General features: G+C 39.4%; 1 protein-coding gene across 4 annotated transcripts in view; it reads left to right on the top strand.

Annotated features, from left to right (window-relative positions):
- The window catches only part of PCSK5 (proprotein convertase subtilisin/kexin type 5), a 299,939-nt gene that overhangs the window by 150,623 nt on the left and 131,691 nt on the right, over positions 1-17,625 (top strand). For all 4 annotated transcript variants that reach the window (XM_073345119.1, XM_073345120.1, XM_073345121.1 and 1 more), the window contains exon 9: positions 9,228-9,328. In XM_073345119.1, the coding sequence (XP_073201220.1) occupies positions 9,228-9,328 (101 nt within the window). The remainder of the gene's footprint in view (positions 1-9,227; positions 9,329-17,625) is intronic.

Genomic DNA, 17,625 nt, shown 5'->3' with positions numbered 1-17,625 from the left:
AAGTTTTAATCTATTTAATAAAGTCATCCAGTTTATCCTTTTAAAATATTGATACAACATTAGCTTTCTTCTAGTCCTCTGGAACTTTCTCAGTGTGTTTGAAGATTATTGAAAATCAACTTTAACAGCCCTCTTAATAGTCCAGCAAGCTCCTTGGCCAGCTCTTGTAAAACACTTTGATGCAAGTTATCCATGCATGGTGATTTAAAGATGTCTAATTTAAGTAGCTGCTGCAGAACATCCTCTTTAGTTACTGTTGGAATGGAAAGTATTTTGTCATCAAATGACATGAATGCATCTTCTGTCTTTTTCCCAAATACAGAGATATTTATTGGATGCTTCTGCCTTTTCTGTGGTATTATTTGAAATTCTGCCATTTCCATCTAGTAATGGATCAACACCATTTTTAGGGTTGCTTTTGTTCCTGATACACTTAAAGTACTCCTTCTTCTTCTCCTTGCTATAGAATCTATAGCCTGACTATAGATTTCCACTTGTGTCCTTTTACTTCCCTTGTCAAATTTCTAACTTCTAATTTATATTCGTTGCTATCAACTTCCCTTTTATACATTTGTTTTATATTATATATGTAATGCTTTCATTTCCCCTCTTAGTCAGGCTGGTTTTTTAACCAGCGTAACCTTCTTTCTTGATTGTGGAATTGTGACTTTAGGGTCATCTAGTAAAACATTCTTAAACTGTTCCCAATATCATTCATGTTTTTCTGTTTAAATTCTTTCTCCAGCCTGACTTGTTGTTACATCTTGTGCAATCCTCCCATTCTTCTTCAATCATCGTTTTCTCAATCATTTCTTCCATTCTTTTAGGTAAGTCTTACTCCCTGTGTTTACACTTCTACAATCTCATTACATCAGGACATTTATATTGCTTACTTCTGAGATGTTCCTCACTTTTGACCCAAAATTACCTCCACACATTTTTGGTATTATCACATTTCCATTATTGTAAATTTACTTTTAAGTTGAATCATGAGAATAAGGTTAAAGAAAATGTTGTTTAGTCTAAAGATATTTAATCCTATATAGCTTTTAAAATTTATTGCGTTATTATATTTCTAATAATGATAATACTTTGCACTCATATATTGTCCTACTTCCAAAGATCCCAAAGTGTTTTGCAAACGTAATTTTAGCCGTACGTTATCCTGGTGAATTAGGGGAATCTGACACCCATTTTATATAAAGGCTTATGTGGCAAAGATATTAAGGCCTACATTTTCAAAAGTTCCATTTTTCTTAACTTAGAATGCCAATTTGAGACATCCAGAGCCTGCTTTTCAGTGGAGATGAAGAAATGCACCTTTTAGTTGAAGTCAATGAGTTCTGTGAGTGCTCATTAGTTCTGAGAATTGGGTCCAGCAGCAGGTATCTCCAGTGATCCAATCAACATGGGCTGATCCAGCTGCATACATGTTAATCAGTTAAGGCATGTCCCGTGCCAGCTGCCATAGGAGATTACTGTACTCCCTCGATTCTCTGCTTATCATGGCCCCGTTCAGATCCTGACTACTCTTATTCAAACCATCATCTGTTCGCTTAATGGCCGCACTGTAGGGGTCTGATTCTCCACTGAGTTATATCAGGTTTATACCGGTGTAACTCCACTGATTTCACACAGTCGAGAATCAGGCCCTAAATATTCCACCAAAGACCCTTTCCTCTTCTTCTGTGTTGCACTGTATTACCAGTTGACTCCTGAGGTCCAAAACCTCTCCTCAGGATGTTTTACTGCTGGTAGCTGACACCTCAAGCAATACTTCCAATAACAAAGAAAAACATTGTTCACTGAGTGCAGGAAATAGCCTTCTCCCCCAGTACTGTATACAAACCAGTCACCTTCCTTTGGACAACATTTGTGTTAGTTCTTATATTACTCTAAGGTCAGCTCTAAAGAGAGATGAGGTGAATTTGCAGAACCAACCCTTTAACTGAAAGAATTTAAGAGTTACAAGTAACAGCTGTAACCTATCAATCAGTGTCCTCTGAGCACACACGCAGAATGATGAACCTCTCTCCCATCTTTCTCTCTCTCTCACATCTGTAGTAAGCCATCAATATAGGGTTAAGGATAAGGATAATATTAATATCGCCTCTCCTCTAACTTGCTCACTATAACACACCTTTTCCAAAAGACCTATTAACCCTAATGTCCCCAGCAGAGATGTTTTGACTAATACACACAAGTGAAAATCATCACCAGAAAATATAGCGAACTCCTATACAAAGCCAAAAAATCCTGGCACTAAGATGATGCAAATTCAATTTCATTATGAAATTATACGGCTTTTTGCTGCCTCACGTCTTCCATCCTTAGTTTTTATGTTGCCTGCTTAGATGATCAGTCCTTTGAGACAGAGACCTCATCTTCATTCTTTTCCACAAACTGACAAGGGCATTGTTGGTGTTGTATAAATATAAATAGCAAATAATCATCGGAAAAATAAAGATTAAAATATTTAGATAAATTAAATTTAATCCTGTCCTGAGGACTATACTTCACACCCACCCACAAAAGGAAATTAGATAGAAAGGGCTTGATGGCTTCCTCATGTGGAATAGCAGCAGCAGCTTTCTTAAGATTAGTGACTTTCCTATAGGTCAGTCTAATTGGATGTGATAGTTCAGCTTGCTTTACTGTGTGTATGAGATTCTTGCTTTTAAGAAAGGAGAAAATATGTTATAAAATACAATCCACCGTAAAAATCCACCATAAATATCCTAGTGCCTGATTCTGATCTCACACAGGATTTACCTTAGGATAGCCGATTTAAATGCCGATACTCTTCATTTATTTCATTGTAACTGAGGATAGAGTCGAGCCCCCTAGTATATTATGAGTTTTGAACAATATAGTAATACAGAAATATAGCTAAGTGACAGCACATTGTTCTTCTGTCTCATATGCTTTATAGTGTCAGATTGTTCAAACTCCTGTCCCTGCTTAATTCTGCTTTGTATTTGTACAATCTCAGTCAAATCAGCATATTGGTTTGTGCTGATTATGCTGTATTCCTATCCAATTTGTATTAGTGGCCCCTTCTGAGTTGGACAAGTAAACAGTCCCCATAAAAGCAAAAATGCTAGTGGTACCGGGTATTCTAAAAAGGCACTCAGTAGTATGGTGAGTGGAGAGAGGGGGTATGTAAAAGCTGGTTACAGATATCTCCTGGTTTCATCTTGTCGTAAGAAAATATTCTTTGTAGTTAACCACACATTTTTTCCCATTGACATGGTTTTGTCATCCTCACAAACATGCCATGTGCTGGAATTGTTCTTTTTCAATCTGGTATAATCATAGTTGCTTTAGTAACATAGGCAAGTCTCTGATCTCGTTTACTGTGATGAAGATATGGAATTTATATTTACATTAAAGTAAGTGACACAAGAATCTGGCTTGTACAGTTTAGACAGCAGTTCTTACACTGTCAAAACTCCCACTGACATTAATGTCCTGCACTAAGACTGCATTAAGGATGAGGCCAAGAATACATATTAGTTGTTACTATATTGTACTGCACCTGTCAAAAATCTCTGTTGCATATTTTGGACTGGATTTTCAACTCTTGACTCCCACTGTCCATGCACAAAGTACACCTGCCTTTTCCAGATGCAAAGAGTATGTACGTATTCCTTTTAAATAGTTCAGTGCTAGAATTGTTATCAGATGTTTGCAAGAGCAGCTGCAAAGTGCAGGCACAGGTATATAAAGCCACAGTCTGGGACACACGTAAGTGGAAGCCAAGCACAGGCCAGTTGAAAAATGTACTCCTTTAAAACAATTATCATTTGAAGCACGTGCTGAGTGTGAGACTCTAAGAATCTCCGTAGAAGTGACATGAAATATGCCTAGGACACTTAACTGTAGCAAATTCCTCCCCTTCTAACCTCAGTGTTACTGAAGAGCTCCAGAAGGCATTGTACCCCACTCCCTACCTTCCCCCCACCCCAGCAGAAATGCTTCTATGTATTGCCCCTAGAGCCCTGCGTCTCTGCACCACCTCTTGGAATAGGCTGTATTTAAGGGCACAATCTAGCTCTATATGTTAGTATGGCCTTTATCTTAGCAAAGGCACTACACAAATAAATCATAACAATCAGTGTACTGTGGATTTACTCAACTATTTTCTGTTAACCATACTGGTGAGTTATGCATGAAAATCCCCCACTCACTTATGAAATTTACAATCTATGGTATACACCATTGCTCCTTTTAAAAATTAATTCCATGCTCATCAATAGCATCTCTTGTCAGTTATTAAAAAAACTCCCCCTGTTCAACTGCTGTTGTAGAGCAGATATAATACAACATGGCACCTTCAATGGAAAGTGGTTCGGGATCACATGACACCATGTTAGGGGGAGAATTGGCAACTACAGATTTTCGTTAAACACTTCTCATTTTAGAAGACAAGTCGGTTCAAGGTGACATACCCGTAGGAATTACATCAACAGGTAAAAAGTGTTTCAACCACAGCTAAAGGCTCAAGACATGAATTATGAAATGTCTGGAAATAAGAGGCTTAGGTTGGGAGAAGTGATAATGTTCTCTGCAAAGGAAAATCCTATTTTTGACCTGAATAACTAACTTTCCCTACAGCTGTAACTAAGGGAAGATTGATAACACAACCTGAATAATAACTGTACAGAAATGACACTTCTTTAAATCTTCAGAGCAAGTCACTTGTACCAAACCATTACAGTAGGTATCTGGGTCTTTCTTTTATAAAACTGCACGTAGTCTGAAAACAAGCTAACTCTAATATATAGTAAAGGAGAAAATATACTGTGATGATAATGATACCTTAAAACGGACCTTTGTCATGGTGTTCTAAGTTGTTAATTTCCTGTTAATTAAACTATATCTTTACCAGCCAGTATGTAATTGCTTTCGGTCAAATCCAGTTGTTTTCTTCTGTTGTTAGCGGAAAGATGGGATGATTGTAACACAGTGCATTATAAAATATTACATAGCCTGAATTTAGGCTTGTCACTGTTTCCTTAGATCAGCAGTTGTTACAATGATAACTAAAACCCAGATAATATTTAAACCTGTGAATGCATTGTACTTTAGGTAAAAGGTCCAAAGTTGGTGCCCAAGTCCACTCACACTATTGAATAGAATGACAGCTTTCATACACTAATGTCAACTTCATATCCCTGGCAGGCCTCATCTCCTTGTATTATGATTAACGATGTTGCCCTCGTGTGGTCTTGGAATCTCGAACATAATTTTTCTTCTTGAAGCTTGACTGCTTGTTGGTGGTCCTGTCTCTTTGTTTCTAAAGATAGACACAAGGCTTCTCTGGCAGTGCACCCTTAATACTGAAAAACATGCCTTAGATGTCTCCTGTAATTTACATCTAAACATCTCAGCTGTTACCCTTTGAAATGGCTCAGATAGGATTTCCACTTAGGGAGCTTTCGTTACACATTTTCTGCTGCAATATTTGCTGAGTGAAAGAGAGAGATAAGGGATTGTACAATGTCTGCTAGGACATGGGACAAACAATGCAGCAGAAGAGTGTAATGGCTTTATTACACTTGCTATTCAGGGGTACTGCTCACATAAAACTAAGGCTACATCTACACTATGAGCTAGGGCTGTGATTCCCAGCTCGCATAGATGTACTTATGGTAGCTTTCTACCATGGTAACATGGGCAGTGACAGTGGGCGGCATGTGCTTGCAGCTCCAAGAATGTACCTATATGATTCAGATGGGTTTGTACTCAGGGTAGCTAGCCCGGTGCCGTACTGCCGTTCCACCACAGCTACACTACTGTTTTTAGCTTGCTAGATCAATGAGCATGAGCATGTCTGCGCAAACTGGGAATCACACTCCTAGCTTGTAGTGTAGATGTAGCCTCAAAAACACTCACCACTCTTTCTCCCGATAGATAAATATGTAGATAACATCTGACAATAGGCTTTCAAGGTAGAGGGCTAAATGGTGTCTTTTAAGGCAAAACCATTGTCAGGGGAGATGAGGAAGAGACTTTCCCCTGCATGAGCTCCTGAAGGTATCGTTGTGCTGCAAGCAAACCCAGTGCTTCCTGGAGTGCAGAGAGAGTTCAGTGACTGCACTACCCTTTCGCAGGGTGCAGTAGTTCTGCTGTCCACTGTGGGAGAGAGAATGAGCATGTGCTATTCATCCTGCTTTATTTTTTCCACTCTTTGGGGGCCGAATTTTCAGAAAGAGGTGCCTGAGAAAGCCCACAGAACTTAATTTGTGTACGTAGTTGTGTGCTCCTTGGCCATTTAGATTTCACCTGCAAATACTCTACCTGCTTTGCATTCACACAAGTTGACACAGGGCTTCTGGCTGCTGTAAATTTGGCCCTTTAAGTTTCCCTTCGCCTAATCCCTTTTGAAGCATATAATGGAAAGTATGTCATTGTATTAGAGATTAGTTACAGTATAAAATCAACTTACACCAGGGTGTGGGAAATACAGGGTGGTTTTCGGCACCCCTTTTACAATATAAACTAGTACACCCACTTAGTGCTTCATTGATACTCTAAATATCCATTCGCTAAATTGGTGTACAATTGTTAAATGAGAGTCTGAAAATTTTATTTAAAGATTTTTACAGGTCATGGACAGAATAAAATGATTTATCAAGAATTCAGAAATAGACCAAAATGGTTCTTTCAAGACTTTTGAGATTTTGAAGAAGAGAGGTAGACTGGCCTTTGGCAGATCAAGTAGTTTAGAAATATGATTTTCTAAACGCCTTAGTCAATTTTTTCCCCATCTTTCAACATTATCTCTGAGTGAGTTCACCTGATGCCTACGCCATGTCACCTCATTGATTCTGTGTTAATTTCTGCTCTTCTGAACAAAAGTATATATATACACACACACACACACACACACACACACACACACATATTAATGATACCAGACTACCATCCACTTCTAATAAATGCTTTCTCATCTGCTCATGTGATATGTGACTTTTTGGCAATGCATAATTCAGCTGCCTACCAGGTTAAAGTTATCCAGGTATCTTTCTATTCTTTTGTAAGCCTTATTTGTGTTTATTTCCATGCTTTGTTTTTCTCCCAGTCTTTTCTCGTGGTCTTATATGTAAAATATAATGCTAGTGAAAGCTCCTGAGTGGAGAGCCTGGGAGACCAAGAGCTTTGTATAGTCAGGGAAGAGGTGCACTACCTGCAGCAAAACTGCAAGCTTCTCCCCACTACCCACACGCTGCCCCATTAATGACTTAACCTAAAGAGCCACCTAAAAAGTTATGAAAGTATTTTTCTCTCCGTAGCCAGTCCAGTTTTTAACCTATCTAGTGTTTTTTGTGACATAGGCCCTTGTTCACAAGGAGCTACTCTGACACCACCCACTCATTGTGCATGTCCTTTTGAAGAATTGTAGAAAATAAAGACTTTCTGTTTCTAATGACACAAGCTAGATTTGAATTAGTGATCTAGAAACATGTTTGTAGCGCTGTGCTAATCCCCTGAACTGGGATAACTAGGTTGAAACATCTTTACGTGTGATTTAAAACTTTGTAGAAATACATTTATCTTCCTAGAATCACACTTCTTTCTGAGATACTTGTGTTCTATTGTTAAATGCAAGATTCTGTTTGGTCTATTTAGCTGGAAGTGCTCATTATGGCTTTTGGGGCTTTATCTACTTAGGCCATATTTTAAAATGAGTTTTCTGTAAGCAATATATTACAATATAAGACTGTAAACAACTTATGAAGTTGGTTAATCTGACAGATAAAAACTTCTTCAACATGACTGAGGCAGTTTCTTTGAGCCTGCCAGGATTTTCAGACAGGTTGGGTAATATCTTTTATTGGACCAGCTTCTGTTGGTTAGAGAGAGAGAGACGTTTTCGAGCAATACAGAGCTCTTCCCAAGGTCTGGGAAAGGTACTCTGAGTGTCACAGCTAAATACAAGGTGGTTTTGAACAGATCGTTTACCATATATTCTAAGGGATCATTCGAGGTGAAGTGGCCCATTAACACTCCTGTAGTCATAGGACAAAAAGAGGGGTCAGTGATTGTTGTAATAACCCCTAAAACCAGTGTTTTTATTCAGACCATGATTTTTAAGATCTAGCAAAGCTATGAATTTAAGCTCCCAGGCTCATCTTTTGAAACTGCTGTGCAGGATGAGGACTGATGGGTCAGATACGGAGTCATTGCTTTGTGAAAAGTGTTCACACATGGGTGATATGGTATTTTTGTGTTTTATCATGTTTCTGGGTGAGTTCACTGGAGAGTGTAGTGATTGTCTGGTTTCATCCATGTAGTTGTTGTTGGGGCATTTAGTGCACTGGATGAGGTACATCACATGTTGTGATAGGCATGTGTTGTGAAAGGTGTATAGGGGATGTTGATCATTGTAGCACTGGAGATATGTCTGCAAGTTTTGCATCTGTTGTGGCAGGGTCTGGTGCTGCTTTGAATTGGTGTGTCCTGGTCTGTGGGGAGCTTGCTTTTGATGATGAGCTTGGTGAGGTTGGGAGGTTGTTTGAAGGCCAGAAGAGGAAGTTCAGGAAAGATTTCTTTCAGGGTGGCCTCTCCATACATTTAAGTTGTTTGATAGGTTCCAGTGTGGGGTGTTGAGTGCAACCAGGGGTTATTTTCAGATGAATTGTTGCTTCAAGGAGAAAGCCTGGTGCTGTGGTTAGAACACAGCAGTTGGAGTCGGCAGGTGTGTATTCGGTTCCTAGCTCTGCCATACATTCCCTATGTGACATGAGGAAAAATGGTTAACCCCTCCACACCTCAGTTTCCTCACCTGTAAAACTGGGATAATGATACTTACCTGCATCACAAGAATGCTGAGAGATTTAATTATGTTAATGTTTGTAAAGCATTGTGTGGTTCTTGGATAGAAAGTACTACATAAATGCAAAGTAATATGAGGGTGGAATTTTAACCTACTTTTGGAATGTGTATTTTTCTAATTTCCAAATCTTTAGGAAAGATTTCCAAATCTCCCATGAAAAACTGAGACTAACATACCTGTTCAGTACTATAGAATAGAGTGAACTTTTCTCCAAGTTCACCAATACCTTCAACCTGTGAGTAGAATAGAAAAGTTTCAAATCAATGTATTCATCCCTATTAAAGAGGAAAATTCTGTTCACCTGCATTTGACTCACGTAGGCAATAGAAACCTGTTCTGATTTCTGCAGTTGTGTTCTAAATTTCACACATTCAATTTCTTCCAGATCACCACCGACCTGAGGCAGCGTTGTACAGACAGTCATACTGGAACCTCAGCCTCTGCACCTATGGCTGCAGGCATCATTGCATTGGCACTGGAAGCAAAGTAAGATTAATAATAATGCATAAATAAATGCATATATTTTATTAACGTGACATCTTTCATCCAGTGATCTCAAAGTGCTTTAGAAACATTAACTAGTGAAAATTCACAATATACCGGTGAGTGAAGGAAATATTATCTTACACACACACACCACTCAATTTTACACGTGGGAAAACTGAAACAGAGAGAGAAAAGGGAAAAAATGTTCTAAATTGGGTGCCTAAAGCTGTGATATACTTTTTAATGGTGTTGAACACATGCAGCTCCCATTGAATGGCTTGGGGAACCTTCACAGTGCTGCTCAAGCTTGAGTCTAGTATTTAGGCTATTGTTTGTGACATTGTGCATAGACCCAAGTCCCTTTCACTAGCTCGGTTCATAGGGCTGATGGAACTGAGGACAGTGTGCCAGCATGAGCAGATGTTAGCATGGTACAAAAAATAAAAATACTCACCAGTATTATGTGTGATGAAACAATAAATCCAAGATTTCTATCATGTATATAGCTACGTACTGATTTTTAAAATGTAGATTATCTGACAGTGGACCAAATCATTTAATCCTTACTAGAGCAAAATTTCCATTAGCTTTTACAAGAGTTTTCCTCAACGGCAGAATTTTGTACATTGTAACTAGAATATATTTTTAACGGACATTTTTGACCAGAAAAAGTCACTGAGAGTTTATCGTGTAAATTCATATTTCAAAACTTTTTCATTATTATGTATTATGTCAGAGTGCACTGGTCTGGTATGCACAATGTACATAGACTAATGATCTGCAAAATCCTGTTTAAAATCAGATGTTTTTAAATTATAAGAGATTGATCCTATGAGGTTCAGATGACACTATTCAACATGGTGGGGTGGGGGGGAAGTAAAAAATGTGTGCATCATAATAATTTCAAATTGTATTATACTTTCATAGTATGTAATTTGTAATAGCAAACAGGTTTTGGGTTGCCGTTTTGTAAAAATGTAGCTTTTAGTGTAGAATCCCTGACCTAAAATTCAATCCAGAACACATTTGTACTTCTGAGTTACATAGCCATGAAAACAAGATATTGTAATTGAAAAGCTGATACAATCTTAAGCAGAGCAGCACTTGTGTCATTATAATTGGGTTTTCTCAATACAATAGTTAATGACGAAAAAGGCTTTGAAAAGTTAATGTAATACCGTTATTTCAAAAACCATTCTTTCAATCACTTTTTAATCTCAGTTCTACAATACTTACATTTGTTTTTAAACACCCCACATACACAGATAAAATTACATTTGTATGCACATATGTATGCTGGAGGTTTTCAGAATTACTTTTTAATGAATTGCTGTTGCCTGTAATTCTAATTTTATCTTTTTTCATGGTATTTTATGTATGTTTTCAAACACATCATTGTTATAACTGGAATTTTCAAAGTATTGTAGCAGACACATAATACCTGCAGCCGTACCAATCTGATAGCCAAGGTACTGGATGGAGTTGGTAATTCAGTAGGTGATACTCTTCTTCCAAATAAATAGGTACCACTGTGGCTGACACTGCAGATAGAAGCAAAATATTGTATTAACGTCACAGGTGTGGTGATGGGAGAATGTGCTGCTGCTGTACGTAGATAAGATGAAAAAACCAAGAAACTGACTAATCTTGGTCTTTAAATATCCCATGGTAATCGTTGAATATTGGCCAAATTCTAGGTGAGATAGTTATATTTTGCATTCCTAAATTCCCTGGCAGTTTTGGTAAATAAAGAATTCTTTACTTCCTTTCCAGAAATGGATATGGGCTAAGTGTGTCTGTATCTGTATAGATATAAAATAATTTTTATTGCTATTAATATGATAAAATGCAGAGCTACTTAATACAATATACTTAACATATATTTTTACAACCTCACCTGCAGTCTGCCCACTAATATTTCTCCAGTGGAACTATGTATAACTGAACCTCAGATAGGCTTCACGCTACTGGCATTAAAAGAAACCAAACAAACAGCTGGCAAGAGAAATGTTTCCTGTTTTCCCCAAAAATTAAAATTTCTCTCCCAAAATTAGCCTGGCGTGTGACCCAAGACATTCAGTCCTGCAACAGTCATATATTTATTATCTAATCCTTTTTTTATGAGAGCTAGAAATAGGAACTTTACACCATTAAAAGCCCAGAATGCCCCCCTTTTAGAGGGATAAGGCTTTTTTAATAGCTCAAGAAGATCATAATATATTCAGCTTTAATATCTTGACATTATTTTGTATGGATCAGCTATTTTAAATATTTGTAAGGTGTTTCCGAATGTTACAGTATTAAGAGGTATTTGTTATAATTTTCATCTGCCTCTGATTCCTCTTGGGTTAGATGACACTAAAGCATCTATCTTTATAGGTGATATGATATGAAAAACATTACTAATAACAATATTTAAAACTCTCCTAACCATTTCTAAAATACTTTTATTTTGTAAAATATGTGGCATACAGAGAATGCATGATGGTGTCATGTGATGCAAAGATTTTATTGGCACCAGCAAATGGAGGTTGGGGGTTGCAGATTTAGCCTTAAATTTCATATTAATGCCTGTGCTAACCACCATCATATTTTTTAGATTTTTCAAAAAGATTAGTGGGAAAGGAGTTTTCAAGGTTAATTATGTTCTTCACACTGTGAGCTGCCCAGTAATCAGAGCACTTTTTGTATATGTTTGAAAGACTGTGTTGTTTTGTTCGATTATAAGGCACTGCCTAGTAGGAAAATTGTGGATCTACCATATCCCCCCTAAGTCGCCTCTTTCAGCTTGGAAAAGAGGAGACTAAGGGGCCATATGATAGAGGTCTATAAAATCATGAGTGGTATAGAGAAAGTAAATAAGGAAGTGTTATTTACTCCTTCTCATAATACAAGAACAAGGAACCACCAAATGAAATTAATAGGTAGCAGGTTTAAAACAAACACAAAAAAGTATTTTTTCATGCAATGCACTGTCAACTTCTGAAACTTCTTGCCAGAGGGTGTTGTGAAGGCCAATACTATAACAGGGTTCAAAAGGGAGCTAGATAGATTCATGGAAGATAGCCATTGATGGACCTATTAGCCAGGATGGGCAGAAATGGTATCCCTAGCCTCTGTTTGCCAGAAGCTGGGATTGGGTGACAGGGCATGGATCACTTGCTGATAACCTGTCTGTTCATTCCCTTTGGGGCACCCGCCATTGGCCACTGTCAGAGGACAGGATACTGGGCTTGATGGACCTTTGGTCTGACCCAGTATGGCCAGTCTTATGTTCTTACTATGTGTATTGAAACTCTGGAAATGTTTAGATCCTAGGTGCGCAATTCTCTACAGCAGCCAAGCTATGGTCACTGCAGGGGAAGCATACTGCTCCCTGATTTAGCATCAGCCTGACCTTGACATTATTTAGAGCACCCAAGAGGCTGCTCTAACTTATACCACTCGTGTAAGGATCCTAAGAGACGTTAAACCAGTGGAGATTTGAAGTATTGGAGCTCTGTGATCCACCTCGCCCTGCTCCTGGCCTGTCCCAGCCTGCCATCTCCCTGCCTTAGGGGCCCCGCCATAGCACAAATGGGTGGGGCACCTGGTACAGGACTCAGCTCTGGCACTCTGACCAGCATTACTCCAGTGGAGAGTTCCCCTCCACAAGGGGAATTCTCTGCTGATCTTTTCAGCTGGTGGCGCGGGATTTTTTTGGGAGCTGATAAATTCAATACTGCATTATAGTCTGTGATATTTACAAAACTTTCTTGTGAATTACAACTTCTTCCAGTGTTTTTGTATCAAATGGCATATCCACATCATGTGACCAAAGAAACCTAATTTAGCTTCTTCAAATGCTCATTTCGTAAAATATCTGAGCATAACTTAGAAATGTAAATACGAGTCTGTTGCATTGAAACACCAAAGAAATAGTTAACATACACACACACACACAAAGCCAGTCTCCATGAGGGATTTCTGCATGTAGGGCTCAGGCCTATAAAGACCCAGTAGTATTTGGGCTTTCATGTCCTGTTTTTCAGTTGCTTTCTTTTACATGATCAGTGCCCAGTGGAGTTAGTATCCTGCTCCAGCTCTGTAATTGGGTACTTAATTGTTTTCCATTCTTTTATGTTCATTATGCAATGCCAAATTTTCCTAGCTGTAAACCTGCTGCTAGAGGGTAAATTGTTATATTCTACTAATTCAGCATTGGTGGCATCTTAGCTCTAAATATAAAATGTTAAAGTTGCTTAAGAGCATTCTACTGCCAGATCAGAAGAGCTTTTTGGCTGATGAAGGATTTGAATTTAGGATTTGCATGAATTGGTGTGAAGAGAGAGAGTTTGTTAAAACAGCATATTCCTTCCTTTAGGCATTGTGTCATGTTCTTAGGGAAAACATAAATAAAGAGAATGTCTTTTACTTTGCTTGAGAGACGGTACCTGAACATGAGAAAAAATAATATGTATACGTCCAAGGTGAAACCTGCATGTTTCTCTATTAACAAGCCAATGCCTATGTTTTTCCATCCATAATTTGAGAAGTTGTAGCTACATTACATCAGACAGAGTTAATCTGCTGTTTTTTCTCTAACGTTGCAAAATACCTGTTGTACTGCCTGTGTTTCCTTCTCTCATACAAGTTATAGACTTCCTTTGTCTTTGCTCATATAAGGTCAGGGATAAAACAAATTACTCTTGAAAACAAATGAAGAACTTTGGTGAATATTAACATGCTGTAAGGGAACTCAGCTGGGGCTCGTCCCTCGGTGGGGTTGTGGGGCACCACACCACCTCCCTACACTCTCGGCTGGGTTGGGGAATACCCAGGCTATGGCCCAGACCTTCAGGCTGGGTCCTGTGGGCAGTTAGGTATAAGCCCAGGCCCTGGGTCAGAGCGGGGCAGCAAAGAAACAGTCAGGGGCTCAGGCCCTTAGACAGGGGCTGAGCAAATAGTTCAGTATAGGCCCAGGCCCTGGCTTTAGCAACCAGGGGGAGGGGGAGACTGCCACCCGTGAGGTGGGTGGCAGGAGGACACAGGCCCACCCACTCCACTGCGTCCCAGCCTGGGGCCCTAGCAGCAGTCGAAGACCCGCTGCTGTGTCAGTGGGGATCCTGGCCGCAACACACTGACATTGCCCTCTGGCAGTGCTGCAGCCAGACTGGGGTCGGCTGCCCCCGGGCTACTTCCAGACTGCCCCTCATAGGAGTTTCCACCACCATGGGCTCCTCTGGGTAGCTGGCGAGGGGTAGACTTGGCCGCTCCTCGGAGTAGCTGGTGCAGGATAGGCTCAGCTGCTCCTCTGGGCGTCGATCAGGGTCAGGCCTCGGCTGGTCCGGCCAGTCCTCGGGTCGGCCATGGCTTGCCAGGGTCTCCCAAGTTGGAGCCAGGCCACGGGCGTCTGGCCTCTCCAGCTGCTGTTGCCCAACTGGGCTCTGGGGTTGGGCTTTTCTACTTCTTGTCCTGCGCCTTAACCTCTGGGGGGTGGGCAGAGGATCCATGGGCTCCGCCCACTTTGGTGTCTGTGGGGGGGGTTTGTCCCTCGGCGGGGTGGTGGGGCACCACACCGCCTCACTACACATACTGATATCCACCCAGAAAAGTAACAATAAAAGTACATCAAAAAGTTCCTCAGTTATTTTTTAAACGACAACATAACTGAATGTAAATCACAGAGGAGAGGAAATCTGTGCATCCAAGCAATTACTCCCTAGCCTTTATACTTTTGAAATCTGTCACGTTTTCTTCCTCTGCAAATTGCTGCTGTTATGGAAGGGACTCAGATTTCTGAAAACTAACCCAATAGCAGCAGCACTTCTCATACTGATTCATTTCCTTACAGAGCCTCCTTCAATAATGCAGTAAAACAGACAACTGTCTGGTTACTTACAAGTTTTTGAATCAAGGAACCTATCTCATATCCCTTCAGTGTTAAGAGAGGCTTTCATCCCAGCTACTAGGAGCTTGATTACCAATGAATACAATAAAAGGCCAAAAGTGATAAGAAAACTAAACTGAACTGTGGAAATGCTTTTGGAGTGTCATTTATTTATATATAGTTCCAGTATGAGATGAGAATGACAGGTCTTCAGTTTAATCCTATGACACTCAGTTAACTCAAAGTTGTTCCGCTTACCTGATTGGCTGCATGTTATTAGAAGGAAATGTAAGAAGACTGTACATAAAACAGAAATATTAACATTCAGTTTAAACAGATTATGGTTATAACTTATGAACTGTACTTTCAGAAGAGATTTAGAAATAGAATTTTTAACAAGTTATGTATTTGAAAAGGGGCGGAATAAATGGTAAATTTTCAGAATGGAGAGGGGTAATTAGTGGTGTTCCCCAAGGGTCAGTCCTAGGATCAATCCTATTCAACCTATTCATAAATGATCTGGAGAAAGGGGTAAACAGTGAGGTGGCAAAGTTTGCAGACAATACTAAACTGCTCAAGATAGTTCAGATCAAAGCAGACTGTGAAGAACTTCAAAAAGATCTCACAAAACTAAGTGATTGGGCAACAAAATGCAAATGAAATTTAATGTGGATAAATGAAAGTAATGCACACTGGAAAAAATAACCCCAACTATACATACAATATGATGGGCGCTAATTTAGCTACAGCTAATCAGGAGAAAGATCTTGGAGTCATCGTGGATCATTCTCTAAAGACATCCATGCAGTGTGCAGCAGCAGTCAAAAAAGCAAGCGGGATGTTTAGGAATCATTAAAAAAGGGATAGAGAATAAGATGAAGAATATTTTATTGCTGTTATATAAATCCATGGTACACCCACATCTTGAATACTGCATACAGATGTGGTCCCCTCATCTCAAAAAAGATATACTGGCATTAGAAAAGGTTTAGAGAAGGGAAACTAAAATGATTAGGGGTTTGGAACGGGTCCCATATGAGGAGAGATTAAAGAGGCTAGGACTTTTCAGCTTGGAAAAGAGGAGACTAAGGGGGATATGATAGACGTATATAAAATCATGAGTGGTGTGGAGAAAGTGAATAAGGAAAAGTTATTTACTTGTTCCCATAATATAAGAACTAGGGGCCACCAAATGAAATTAATGGGTAGCAGGTTTAAAACAAATAAAAGGAAGTTCTTCTTCACTCAGCGCACAGTCAACCTGTGGAACTCCTTGCCTGAGGAGGTTGTGAAGGCTAGGACTATAACAGGGTTTAAAAGAGAACTGGATAAACTCATGGAGGTTAAGTCCATTAATGGCTATTAGCTAGGATGGATAAGGAATGGTGTCCCTAGCCTCTGTTTGTCAGAGGATGGAGATGGATGGCAGGAGAGAGATCACTAGATCATTACCTGTTAGGTTCAGTCCCTCTGGGAGACCTGGCATTGGCCACTGTCAGTAGACAGGATATTGGGCTGAGTGGACCTTTGGTCTGACCCAGTATGGCCATTCTTATGTTATGTTATGAAATCATGGACTTATAGGGCTAGAAGGACCTCGAGTAGTCACCAAGTTCAGTCCCCTGCACTGAGGCAGGACCAAGTAAACCTAGATCATCCCTGACAGATCTTTGTCCAAGCTGCTTTTTAAAACCTCCAGTGATGGGGATTTCACAACCTTCTTTGGAAGCCTATTCTGGAACTTAACTGTCCTTACGGTTTGAAAGTTTCTCCTAATGTAAAACTTTCTTGCTGCAGATTAAGCCCATTACTTCTTGTCCTACCTTCAATGGACATGGAGAACAATTAATCACCATCCTCTTTATTACAGCCCTTAATATATTTGAGACTGTTTGAGTTCTCCTCTCAGTCTTCTTTTCTAAAGATTAAACATGCCCAGGTTTTTTAACCTTTCCTCTTAGGTCAGGTTTTCTAAACCTTTGGTCATTTTTGTTGTTCTCCTCTAAACACTCTCCAATTTATCCACATCCTCCCTCAGTATGGTGCCCAGAATTGAACATAATACTCCATCTGAACTCTCAACAGTGTCATGCAGAGAGGGACAATTACTTCCTGTGTCTTACATATGAATCTCCTGTTAATACACCCCAGAATTACATTAGCCTTTTTCACTACTGCATCACATTGTTGGATCATGTTCAATTTGTGATTCACTATAACCCTGCAGGTAAAAATAAGTTGTTTAGTCCATTAAGAAAATGTGTACAACCGTTTTGTTGAGAACCTCTAGTACTTCCATGCTTTGGAGGATGGGCTTGAAATTTGGTGGGGGAGTGAGGTATCATCTTGTCTTTTGCTGTTTCCATAAAAACACACCCTCATTTGGCCAAGTTATAAACCTTTGAAAAATATCTTAGTTCACACATGC

The sequence above is a fragment of the Lepidochelys kempii genome, chromosome 5 (genome assembly GCF_965140265.1).
Source record: "Lepidochelys kempii isolate rLepKem1 chromosome 5, rLepKem1.hap2, whole genome shotgun sequence".
NCBI lineage: Eukaryota > Metazoa > Chordata > Testudines > Cheloniidae > Lepidochelys > Lepidochelys kempii.
Note: the sequence above shows the minus strand (reverse complement) of the source record. Positions and strands in the feature narration are given on the sequence as shown.